This window comes from Alosa sapidissima, chromosome 9, assembly GCF_018492685.1.
Source record: "Alosa sapidissima isolate fAloSap1 chromosome 9, fAloSap1.pri, whole genome shotgun sequence".
Classification (NCBI taxonomy): Eukaryota; Metazoa; Chordata; class Actinopteri; order Clupeiformes; family Clupeidae; genus Alosa; species Alosa sapidissima.
The window spans coordinates 21,860,691-21,873,190 of record NC_055965.1 but is presented as its reverse complement, the minus strand read 5'-3'; the positions used below and the strand labels follow the sequence as shown (position 1 = coordinate 21,873,190).

The window sequence follows — 12,500 nt, the reverse complement described above, 5'->3', positions numbered from 1 at the left end:
CTCTCCCTCCATCCCTCTCTCTCACCTGTTCATATTTCTTTATTTTGGAAGATGTCATCAGTTTGTCTCTGAGTAAGTTTGTCTCTCTCTCTCTTTCTCTCTCTCTCTCTCCTGTTCATATTTCTCCAGTTCTGAGTGATAGCTCGCTCCCTCTCTCCCTCCCTCCCTCCCTCACTCCCCTCCCTTGCCCTTTACCTGCTCGTATTTCTCCAGTTCTGGTGCTCGGCTCTCGCTCTCTCCCTCTCCATCTCTCCCTTCCTCTCCCCTCCCTCTCTCTCCCTCTCTCTCTCTCTCCCTCTTCCCCTCCCTCTCTCTCACCTGTTTGTATTTCTCCAGTTCGGAGTGGTAGATCTCTCTCCCTCCCTCTCTCTATCCATTTCTCCTTTCCTCTCCCCTCCCTCTCTCCCTCTCTCCATCCCCCTCTCTCTCCTCCCTCTCTCTCACCTGTTCGTATTTCTCCAGTTCGGAGTGGTAGATCTCTCTCCATCCCTCTCTCTATCCATCTCTCCTTTCCTCTCCCCTCCCTCTCTCCCTCCCCCTCTCTCTCCTCCCTCTCTCTCACCTGTTCGTATTTCTCCAGTTCGGAGTGGTAGATCTGTCTGATCTGGGCCAGCTTGTCGCGGTAGTCCGAGTGCTCTGCGCTGTTGTCGTTGAACGACTCCCCGGCTGCGGCCAGAGCGGCGGCGGCGGCGGCAGCCGCGCCCTTCTCCGGACCGGACACGCCCTCCGCCAGCAGCATGTTGTCCAATCGCATGATCTGAGCGTCCGGAGACTCCTCCTCCTGCGCCCCGCGCATACTGAGAACTACGGGGGCAGGAAAGACATACAGAAAGAAAATGAAAAAAAGAAAACGGTTTTTACACACAGATAGACACTAGCACGATCCCTTGTAAAGCCCACGGAAATAACTACCCTGGAAATCCAGAGTTCTCGTGAGAGCACAATGGAATTGTCTCTGCGAACCAGCTAAACTGATGAAGACAGCGCTGCAACGTTGGAGGACAGTACACATTGGTCGTAGTGTTATCCGATTGTGTCGAACTCATTCAGAGTAAACATGGTCTAGTGTTATCCAATTGTGTGCAGTGAGATTTTTAAATGCATGCTTGTTGCCACCCCTCCAGTTGGGCCGTTCCATTGCTCTTTCCCAGACCCTTAATCTTTCTAGATTATCAGGGTCTCGATTTTCCAGGCTAGGAAATAACCAATCACAGATCTACATGTCTACCTCAGTGTGTAGGCTGACCTATAGGATCAGCAGAGAGACTGTGAAGGAGTTCCTAAAGTTCCTTATTTCACCAGTAGAGGGCAGCCTCTACCTATTCACTCCACCACACAAGCACACACACACACACACACACACACACACACACACACATTTAACTATAGTACCTCTGTGGATCAATACAATAAAAAGTATATAAAGAGATTGTTGTTGTTTTTTTGTTAACAAGTATATTTTTTGGCCTTTATTATGACAGGACAGTGAAGAGACTGAAAGGGAAGGACTGGGAGAGAGAGATGGGGGGTGATCAAGAAATGAACACATCAAAGGTTTCCAGTTGAAATGTTCGAAACCAACGCAGGTACTTTGAAATGAAACTGAATCGCGCTATGCTTTACAAAATGTCAACTTTAAAACTTTTTTTTTAGTTACCAAGATATATTTTTTCTTAGTTACCAAGTTACCATTAGCTCCATGTTGTTTTCTGCTCATGTTTATTTCTGCAGTTGAAAGGGTCTATATATTCAATGTGTTAGTACTGTTTTTTGTGCTTTGTCATTAATGGGTTTTTGATACAAAAACCTATAACAACCAGATTTACTGTCAGTTACGGGCAGGGGACAGGGCACAGTGTACAGTGGGTGAGTGTGGAAGCTACACTCAAGGATGAAGATGGCTGGTTGGAAAGGGATGATGTGAAGCTGTGTCTTAGTTGGGCAGCAGAGTAAGCAGCAGGTTTGAGTTCAGTGGGGTGTTTGTGAGGTCAGTGGGGTGTTAGTGGGGTGTTTGTGAGGTCAGTGGGGTGTTTGTGAGGTCAGTGGGGTGTTTGTGAGGTCAATGGATGTTGTTGATGTCAGTGAGGTGTTTGTGAGGTCAGTGGAAGTTTGTGAGGTCAGTGGGGTGTTTGTAAGGTCAGTGTGTTGTTTGTGAGGTCAGTGGGGTGTTTGTGAGGTCAGTGTGGTGTTTGTGAGGTCAGTGGGGTGTTTGTGAGGTCAGTGTGGATGTTTGTGAGGTCAGTGGATGTTTGTAAGGTCAGTGGGGTGTTTGTAAGGTCAGTGTGGTGTTTGTGAGGTCAGTGGGTGTTTTTGAATGGCCTCTTGGCAGCAAGATGGCCCTCCCTTAGGCAATGTTTACATGGGCAGAACAGACAGGGAGAGAGAGAGACAGGTCGAGATGGAAGACATAAAACGGTAAATAGAGAGGCTTAACCATTTCCCACAATAGACAAGGGAGACAGGCAGACAGGCAGACAGACAGACAGGTAATCAACAAACAAAATAATAAGGAAACCAAACAGAAAAACCCTCAGAAGTAGGGAGACAGAAAGACATACAGACCAACAGACAGAGAGATGACCATCAGAGTCAGATACACGGACAGACAAAAACAATAACACACATGCAGGCATGTGACCTGACTCTTTACTTAAACACACACTAGCCGGATAAACAAGCTTAGAGGTCAAGAGTTCAACACAACTTAACTTCATCCTACTTTGGTGTGTGTGTGTGTGTGTGTGTGTGTAGCCACATTGTAAGCTGATAGAGGTTTTGAGCAGCTAATCAGCATCTGTTTAGTTTTCGTCTGGCATGCAAACACAAGCAGGATCCAGTCAGATCAGTTTGCCTGCAAAGAAAGATGGAGGGTCTGAGATAGAGAGAGAGTGAGAGAAAGAGAGAGAGAGAATGGAGTAGATGGAATTCTCCTGATCACACACACACAGACACTCTCCTCTCCCACACACACGGTTTAATTAACACAGGCTCATAAGGAGCACCTAAAGAGGGGTGAAAAACGAGCTCTCGTTTGCGAGGTCATTAATTTGCACCGTTATGCAAATGAGGTGGCAATTAAGCCCCCAGATCCAGGGAGGCTCGCCAAATTATTACAGCGGAGCCAGACGATGCGCGCAACAACACACACACACTTCTCACACACAAACAAACATATACAGTATATAGATGTAGATAGATAGATAGATAGATAGATAGATAGATAGATAGATAGATAGATTAGACAACAAAGATCACAAACACAAAAAAATCTTGAAAACAAACCCACACTAGGCTACAGGTGCGACGACAGGGAAACACTGCAGCTTTGTGCCCGTATTCACAAAGAATTGTAAGGCTAAAAGTAGCTTCTAACTGGCGAATTTAGGGCTAAAAGTAGCTCCTAACTGGCGAATTTAGGAGAAACTCCTAAAAGTAGCTCTTAACTGGCGAATTTAGGGCTAAAAGTAGCTCCTAACTGGCGAATTTAGGAGAAACTCCTAAAAGTAGCTCCTAACTGGCGAATTTAGGAGAAACTCCTACAAATAATGGGCATGTCACTTGTAACTTTAGGACTCCAATTTGTTTTACTAAGAGTAATTCATGAAGCATTTTAGACCTAAGAGTAGCACCTAAGTCTGTGACAGCTTAGAAGTCGTCGAGAGGACTCCTAACTCACTAAGACCTATTCACAAAAAGCCGCTTTTTGTGGCATTTCACCTCGCGATGTTTTAAAAAGGAGCATGCGGTTACAGGAGCTCTCTATTATAAGGGAATAATTGTACATTGTAGGCCCACCTAAGGGATGCAATAATGCCACCAACAACCAAAATCATTCATTGCATGTAAACTAAATGTAATGTTTCATTTTAAATGAAATTAAATTGTTTCTCTTTGTGAATGTAGGCCTACGTGTTGTCATACAGATTAACATGTTGCAAAGATAGGCCTACTGCTTCAATCCGTACTGTATTTCATTATACTACTAGGCTATTTGCTTTGTCTTATTCTTTATTCAATTAGGCTATTTATTCATCATCTTACATCCTTCACAGTAGGCCTACTTGTGTAGCGCACACACTCTCACCAGCAAAGACCTGTCACCTGTCACCCATCATCGTAGGAGAAGTTTTTGCCATAATTTCCGTGTTATAATCATCAGCCAATCAAGGTGGTCACTTCAATCAAGCTCGTGCATGAGTAATGATGTCAACCACAGCAACGGAGCTCGTATCTTATCTTAGGAGTGGTCACTTTTCCTTACTAAGAGTAGGTCTGAGAGGCTTTGTGAATAACTTTTAAGAGAAAACTTCAAGCTAAAATTTTTTAGTGCGTTTTAGTGCGGAGTACTCCTAGTGGTAAAATAAAATGCTTTGTGAATACGAGCCTTGATTACAAGCATGTTGTTGCCCTGTGAATAAACAAGCTCCACTTCCTCAGCAGATAGTTAACCTCTCTCTGATCGGGCCCTGAGCAGGTTCCTAACTTGTGTCATTCCTAGGGCCTATTCAAAGTCAACACAAGGTACACGTGAACACATCAATCAATGCAAGGGCACCATCATGCACAGATGCATAGCAAAATGTGTTATACAAAGACTATAAATTGGGCCTTATTGTCACATTGTCACAAGCTATGCAATACCTATTGTTTACACACACATGCTTTAATTTTCAATTTCAATTTAATATCACTTATAGAGCGCCAAAACATTGCACATGTCTCATGTGTTAAACAATCAAAGATACGTAATGCACAGCATGACGAAACTACCGTTGGAATAACACAAAGAGTTTGTTCTCTTTTTTAAATCGTTCTTTTTTACCGAGTGAATGAACAAGAGACGGTCTGATGGACCAGCCTCCTCAGTCACCGGATTTAAACCCTGATAGCCGCTAGAGCCAGACCACATTTGGGCCAGAAGTCGCCACCTTCCTAGGAGACACCTTCCCAGGAGACACCTTCCTAGGAGTAGGCCCCTACTGTGATCTGATAAACAGACCCCATTTGGCTTAATATGACTGATCTGGCTAAGAGAGACAACCATCTCAGGCAGAGTGTGACAGCGTGGGGGTAAGCTGAAGCCCACGCCTGCGGGGCCGATAAGCTAACCACAAAGACTTATGGACTTATCTCCCTGAGGGATTCAAGTAAACACCTGAGCATACACAAACACGCTCGCACACACACACACACACACACACACACACACATTCACTCACTCAAACACATGTACACACACACACAAAGAGAGAGAGAGAGAGAGAGAGAGAGAGAGAAAGAGAGAGAGACATACACACACACACACACACACATCACAGCTCTAGGCCCAAGCAGGGACTGTGAGTGAATGATTGCCCTAGTCCGAGTGAGTGTTTCTGGGGAGGAGTGCAGCGGGAGGCCTCACATCTGGAGAGTACCACACAGCACACCAGTCCACTCCACTTTCACCCAAAAGCCCTTATAGGCTAGCCTAGAAATCTAGAAGCAGCAAATTACATTTGCTGCCAGGGCTAATCTAGCAACTCTGTTGGCTTGTGAGCTCGAAAAATTAAACTTCTATCAGGCCAATCAAATCGTGTATAGAGTCGTTAGGCGGGCTTAACATAATGATTGATGGCAGAGTTGCAACGGTTTGGCTTGAATTCCCTGCTACTTGAAAACAAATAAGATAATGTTGCTGTTGGCGAACAGTGTGACACGAGTTAAGCTTTTATTAAGTTGGCAAAAGTTTGAACTAGCCAACTAGCTCCGCTGGTGGGAAACACATGGGACTCATAGCACTGTCCTATTGCGTGCAGAGAGAATTTGAAAGACAACTGATTATCCCGCCCCTCGGACTGAGCACTGCGAACGGTGAGTGCCCAGACCCTACATTTTAATGTGGGTCTGGCTCGTCAGGCTACTTATAGGCAACTCCCCACACTCAGTGGACATCTTGGTAACCCCCTTTGGGCAGTTACCGGGCGGCTATTTTCCTATTCAAGTGAATGGGTAGGCATACAGGAAGGGGTGGGATATGTGTAGACAACTGCCATTGGCCTTATGAACTAAACCCATGCATTTCTACAGAGAATTCTTTGAGTGCTGTGTCTCTTCATAAGAAAGTCTCTGCTACTATTAAAGACTGTGGCCAGACTTTGCACAGAGAGACTAAGCCAGATAAATTAGCTGGTCAAGTTTTGTCAGTATAAGAGGGACTTAAATGAAGTAAATCAACTGAAAGAGAAATGAGATGTTAATTTAACATCTTTCATGTGGAAGTGGCAGCTGTGGCCACATAATTAACTTAAGGCAATATTTTATTTTACGTATAATTACAAAAATAAAAAATAAGAGAATGATAATGACGAGACGTGACAGACTGAAGAGGACAGGCGGACACAGGAGACAGACATGACGAGAGGAGAGACAGAACACTTTGTGTGTGTGTGTGAGAGTGAGTGAGTGTGTGAATGTGAGTGAGAGTGTGTGTGTGTGTGTGTGCGCGTGCCTGACAGTTTCTTTGTGTTTTATGCCCCCAATGTTGTCTTCAAGGCAGCGCTGCCTGGAAGGCACTAGGGTTAGGCATGGGCTAAGGGTTAGGGTTGGGGTTAGGTTTAGGATTAGGTGCCTTTAAGTCAGCGGTGGCAGCGCTGCCTGGAAGACGACGTTGGGGGCATAAAACACCATCGAGCATCGAGCATCGAACATGACGAGAGGACAGACAAAACACTGAGGGAAGGAGGCAAGCATCTGCTGTGAGTGGGGTCAGTAGGACCCGTGTGGCCATCATAACACGGGAAGCGCTACTTTAAATCTGACCATCAAGCCCAGAACACAGGGCAAAACACTTCCTGTTCAGAAAGACACAGAGAGCATGTGAAAATGTCTGAAAAGTGTGTGTGTGTGTGTGTGTGTGTGTGTGTTGTGCATCAGTGGAACCAGTCCAACCAGAAATAGTAGACCCAGAGAGCTGTAGAAATAGAACTCATTTTCAGACACTCTAATGATTCATGGAGAGGAGATTGGAAAATCCAGTTTTCTGAAGCTGCACAATGGCATGAAACAGAAAGATCACTCAAAGCATTCAAAACGTCATCCTACTGCTGTCAGCAGCACTGCTCAGGTTGAGAGGTGCTATGGGCAATGGTTACATACTCACAGCACAGAGATTTGCTGACTGACTGACTAATTTTGCATGACGTCTGTACTGTCGGTATTTTCAGTGTATGTATATGCATGTTTAAATGTGTGTGTGTGTGTGTGTGTGTGTGTGGGTGGTCGTGATGGGGTGGGGGGGTTGCATGGTTACTTCTCTACCTGTCTATCTTGAGGACTCACCTGTCTTTTCCTTAATCTCACACAGAACACTGAATAGGGCCGGCTTCATGCTGTGGCAGTTCAGCGCATGTTTCCTGAAGCAGAGACAGAGACAGTTCCATTCAGCCAGTCAGTCGCTTTTCACATTTCAATTGACCAAGATCACTGTTTACTTACCACACTCCACATTCACACACACACACGCACACACACACACGCGCACGCTTCTTTAAGGAGACACAGGTCCATTCAGCTAGTAAGTCACCATTCATATTTGAATTGGCCTACAACACAGTTCACAGGTCTGCACGCACGCACAAACACACCTATCCAACAATGACACACACACACGCACGCACGCACATGCACATACACACACACACACACACACACACACTTTGCCCTAACTGGATTGGCTGTGTTAAGGGCGGAGGGTTAGGCGTTTTCCCCAACAAGATTATACTTCCTTCTATCACAGAGTCTTGTCAAAGGCCTTTCAACACCGTCCATCTAATGGATGCAAGTCCTTTAGAACAGACAGTCAGACTCAACAGGAATGCCACCACACACCTATGGAGCCCACCTTGAAGAGTTTCTTTTTTTTTCTTTTCATGGTACCTGCTGCCCAATCACTCGGCCAGAGCTGCTTGTTGTTTAGGTCTGATAAAGGTTATTTGGAGATGGCAGAAAGACAACACTGTGTTTCACCGGTGTTTATAATGCCTTTATAACTCACGTGTGTATTCATTATGCCGAAGGGCCAGCACTATTGTGCCCTACTGTGGGATCTGGATAAGCAGTTTCCTATGCATACTGATAAAAACAAATTCAGCATGGAAGTCAGAAGTTCACAATGTTATATAATACAGGGGAAAACCAAATCTCTTTCATCTCAGATGTACTTTGTCTTTTTTGAAGAGCCTTTATATTATTTAGACAATGCTAATTAGGTAATGGACTCAATCAGTTAACATCCCCCCCCCCCCCCAAGCTTTAGGCCCCTCTCCATTTGCTCGATCTGTTTGTAATAATCTGGTGGTGGTGGTGGGGGGGGGGGGGGGTCATCAAGTAACGAGAGCACAGTGAGCACTGCAGAGTGCTTATGGAAGCCTTCTCTGACTTTGGTGGTCCACGGTGAGAGTGGAGAGTCGGGCCCACATGTATAGGTACAGCTAGTAGGCCTACCGGCTGACGGTAGTCTGATATACAGCATCACACATCGGTGTCTCTCCAGCCGTGTCATATGTTAAACAGATCTTTCATATATGCAAAGTAAAAAAGTAACGTTGTCATGCAGCTCAAAGAACTCCGATATCAAACTGGGTCGGCCGGGGCGGGGGCGCTTTGCATCATCTTGCCTGAGCTGGCTTCCCCCTTTGAAATGCAAATGCTCCATAACGGAGTTGAATGGGTCCGCTGAATTAGTGACACAATGGAGGTCAATTAGATCGTTAATGGACTTGGTTTTATGGAGGCACTAATTACAACGCCACACGTTGGTCATAAAAAAATGTGAAAGCTATTTAGTCACTGACACTATTTGCTCTAGGTCTATCGTGAGTTGTTTTTACACATGGAACGTATTAGTGTTCAGACCACAGACGTATTTTGGGTAGGGTACTGTGGACACGATGTAGGCCCTGGCCCTTACAACTTTTAAACCAGCGACATCTGCATCTATGACAGCTAGCATGTTGCTGTAAATTTTGTTTGCTTGCATGCTGACTACTGTGTATAACTAGGCTTACAATATATTTCACTCCATAACCGATGCGTCGGCAAACTGTTTCCATGGGCCATGCGCTTGTACAGAGGCGCGTGAAAATGAAAGGACCCCAACAGCAACAAAGAGGCAAACCACTGTTAGTATTGGGTTACCTGGCTTGTGCCTCGTCGAGGCTCTCGTCTGTGATGGCCATGATTTGCTGCAGGATGTCGCCAATGTCCTGTGGCTGGCCCTGATACGCGTGCTTCCGAGATGAACCCAGGTCAGCCACGTCGGTCCGCGAGATGCCGCTGAGTCCAATAGCACCAGACATCATGTGGGTTTGATCGTCCATGCCCGAATCCATGGTGACTTCAAATTCAGCGTCTTTGCAGGTCTGAGTTCGGCTAAGTGTCTAGAATCAAGGGTATCCAAATAGGAATAGGTGTAACGTAGGATTTCCTGATGAGCGGTTATTTTAAAGTGTTTCAAATAAAAAAAAAGCGTTGTAAGAAACTAAGGCTCACCTAGACTTCTTTGGGGGGAGGGGAGGGCAATAGCCTAAAAACACAGGTCACCTACCACGAACTTGTAGGCCTAGATTTCAGGCGTCTTCAAAATCTTCACATTTAATCTATGCTCTCCCCTGAAATAATGAGATAAGCAAGGTATGTCTAACAGTAGCCTGCCCACATATCATCACATTTTCAATCATTTAAATAGGTGTATGTTTATTGTAAATCGAGCATGTATTGATCAACGACAAAAAAACATCCCTTTTCTTCTAAAAAGGCAAAGTCGTGAATGATCTTTAACTTTGGAGAATAGGCTAATTGACAAGTGTTTTGGCAGCAGCAAAAAGGCAATCCCAAGACTCACTTATTTTGGTTCAAAATACCAGCTAGCCTAGTTTACAGTCCCGAACTGTCCACGGTGAAAACAAACCTGGAGAAAAGAGGTAGGATAGGCTTCCACTGCACTTCGACCAATAGGCTATAAGAGAAAGATGGACGTCGAATTGCTTTCACAGAGGTGAAAACTGTAAATGTTGCGGTTTCATCCCAGTTGTCTTTGTTACTTTGTAATAAAACCTCAACTCCTTCAAAAAACGTTCGATACGCGGATTCGGGCGCAGTGGTTGGCTATACTACCAGTCGTTGCGCGACGCAACAACAAAACGCATGACCAGTTGGGAGGGAACAGTCTCGCGACGATGCATAGACCACCATAAAGGGAGTTTAACAATGCGAGGTCTAATAGAAAATGGCTCTTCGCTTGGATTCCCAGCGATTCTCCTGATCATATGCGTCGACGAAGACAACAGACTACTAGCCTACATCCTTGCGAGCAAGTAACGTTGTATTCCGAAGAAAGGCAAATTGTTTGGGTAGTCCAGATCGAGGAATTGGAAGTAGCAGCCTCAGCCTCTCAGTTGGTTCGAGACGATGGGTCACCACCTCACCAGTGATCTTGACCGCGTTCCCTCTCCGATTCGACTAGGGACTGGCTCCTTTTCTCTGGTGTTCTGCTCTAGCCTCCTTGAGGCTTCCCTGTCCCTCCCCCCTCCCTGAATCGTTCGTCTTGTATACCAGTAGAGTACCGCGCGAGGAGTTCCAGTCCTCCACGTTTGTACGTCACACCCCTGCGAAGGCGGTCGTAAAACGCGCAATCCTCGAGGGGCGTTTGGAGCGACACAATCATGAATGCACTAACGTACCCTGTCAGAGAAGGCCACATAATATGAACTCAATAAGAACCGTTTCAATACGCACAGACAGGGCTACAAGTTTATCCGTTCTCAAGGTGCACACTAGGCTATAGCATATAATTTGAAGTCACCGGGATACTATGAGAAGCTTTCAATAATAAATTCGACAATTAATTCAAAATCGACATTCAACCCGCATATATGGGGAATGGATTTCGAACCAGCAGGCCCTAATTAGTGAAGTACGAAATCCATCACCTATGGCCCAGTGCTATAATGCTAGAGGGGAAAACCAAATCTCTTTCATCTTAGATGCACGTTGTACCTGATATGGTGTTGTCTGTGTGATAGCCAATCCAAAAATTATGGATATAACACTACAGACATTTATTTAAAAAAAGGCAAATATCTGTTTTGAAAAAATAAAAACCCTGATGGAATGAGATGCAAAGACAGATTATTATATTGTCCTCATGAATGACCGAGGATGCAAACACTTGACCTGAATCGATAGCGTATGTGTCTGTATGGTTCTGTGTGAGAGTATGACACGAGTGAGTGTATGAATGTATTCTTCTATGCACCAGAAGTAGCTTTACATTTTGTTGTGACAATGTTTTACAATGTTTACTTTTTATAATCACAAATAAATGATTCTGAAACAAGCCTTTTCTTTGTACATCCTTGAGAAGAAATTTAGAATATTGCCCATTGGTTTGTTTTGTTGCAGAATGATATCCAACACTATAAATGTGTGTGTGTGTGTGTGTGTGTGTGTATAGCTCTCATGCAGCTCCCTGCATGTACTAAACATTAATAGATCAGATCCCTCTGTCACCACACACACACACTAACACATTTCCCCATAAATTAAGCAATTTGACTGCACTGGTCACTCAGTTGATTGGCAGCCCGGTTGCCATGGCAGTCAGGCAGCTCAGGGAGGGGAGTTTGTTGCCATCTGGAATGATTGACGGCCGAGCGGGGTGGTGTTGGGGGAGGGTTGGCGGTTGTGAGGCTGGTGACGCTCTCACATATACACACTCACATATACAGATATACACACATATGCACACACTCACATACACATACACACAGACACATACACATACACACATGCACATACACACACTGACTCAAATACATATTCACACACTCATACACAAAGTATAAAAAGCCCTATACTCATTTGTGTGTTTCTCCACTACACACACACTACAGGACACACACACACACATTCTTTATCTCTCTCTCTCTCTCTCTCTCTCTCTCTCTCTCTCTCCATTTTTTATGCATTGATCCATTCAAGCCAGTGACATGACAACAAGTAGCAGTTCATGAAAGAGCAGAAAGTAGCAGCTACACCACACACAGGCACAGGAACACACACAAACACACACACACACACACACACACACACACACACACACACACTTCCAAACATCCACCAAGATGACTCAAATCCCATTGAAAACCAAGAGATCACTGAAGATAAGGTTATTCAAAACACAAATGAAACACACTGCATTTTTAAAAACTATACTTAAAGGACCTGGTAATAAGAACATAATAATGCCCACATCATAACCCAAATTTGGTTCCTGGTGTGGGAATTCTCTTAGCCACCATTTTCCGTGCTATCTTAATTGATATTTATGGACACCGCTGATGGAACTGACCTCAAGTAGTCACAGGGGTTTCGCTCCTCTGCACTAGACTGCACTTAACATTGACAAGCAAATAAATCAACATTAAATTAGCCCCCATCTCTCTCTCTCTTTCTCTCTC

At 44.8% G+C, this 12,500-nt stretch overlaps 2 protein-coding genes across 12 annotated transcripts in view; one reads left to right on the top strand and one right to left on the bottom strand.

The window, feature by feature from the left end:
* The window catches only part of LOC121718071 (pre-B-cell leukemia transcription factor 1-like), a 14,253-nt gene extending 3,610 nt beyond the window's left edge, over positions 1-10,643 (bottom strand). Inside the window, exons 1-5 of one of the 11 annotated variants that reach the window (XM_042102903.1) lie at positions 9,884-10,643; positions 9,532-9,650; positions 9,178-9,419; positions 7,321-7,394; positions 563-804 (exon numbers count right to left, since the gene is read on the bottom strand). In XM_042102903.1, coding sequence (XP_041958837.1) covers positions 563-804; positions 7,321-7,394; positions 9,178-9,371 — 510 coding nt within the window. In that variant the 5' untranslated portion in view covers positions 9,372-9,419; positions 9,532-9,650; positions 9,884-10,643. Of the gene's footprint in view, positions 1-562; positions 805-7,320; positions 7,395-9,177 lie in introns of all 11 variants that reach the window. The other 10 variants (XM_042102906.1, XM_042102904.1, XM_042102907.1 and 7 more) reach the window with 10 other exon arrangements.
* Positions 1-12,500, top strand: part of LOC121718035 (NACHT, LRR and PYD domains-containing protein 12-like) — a 1,225,568-nt gene that overhangs the window by 187,033 nt on the left and 1,026,035 nt on the right. The window lies entirely within an intron of this gene.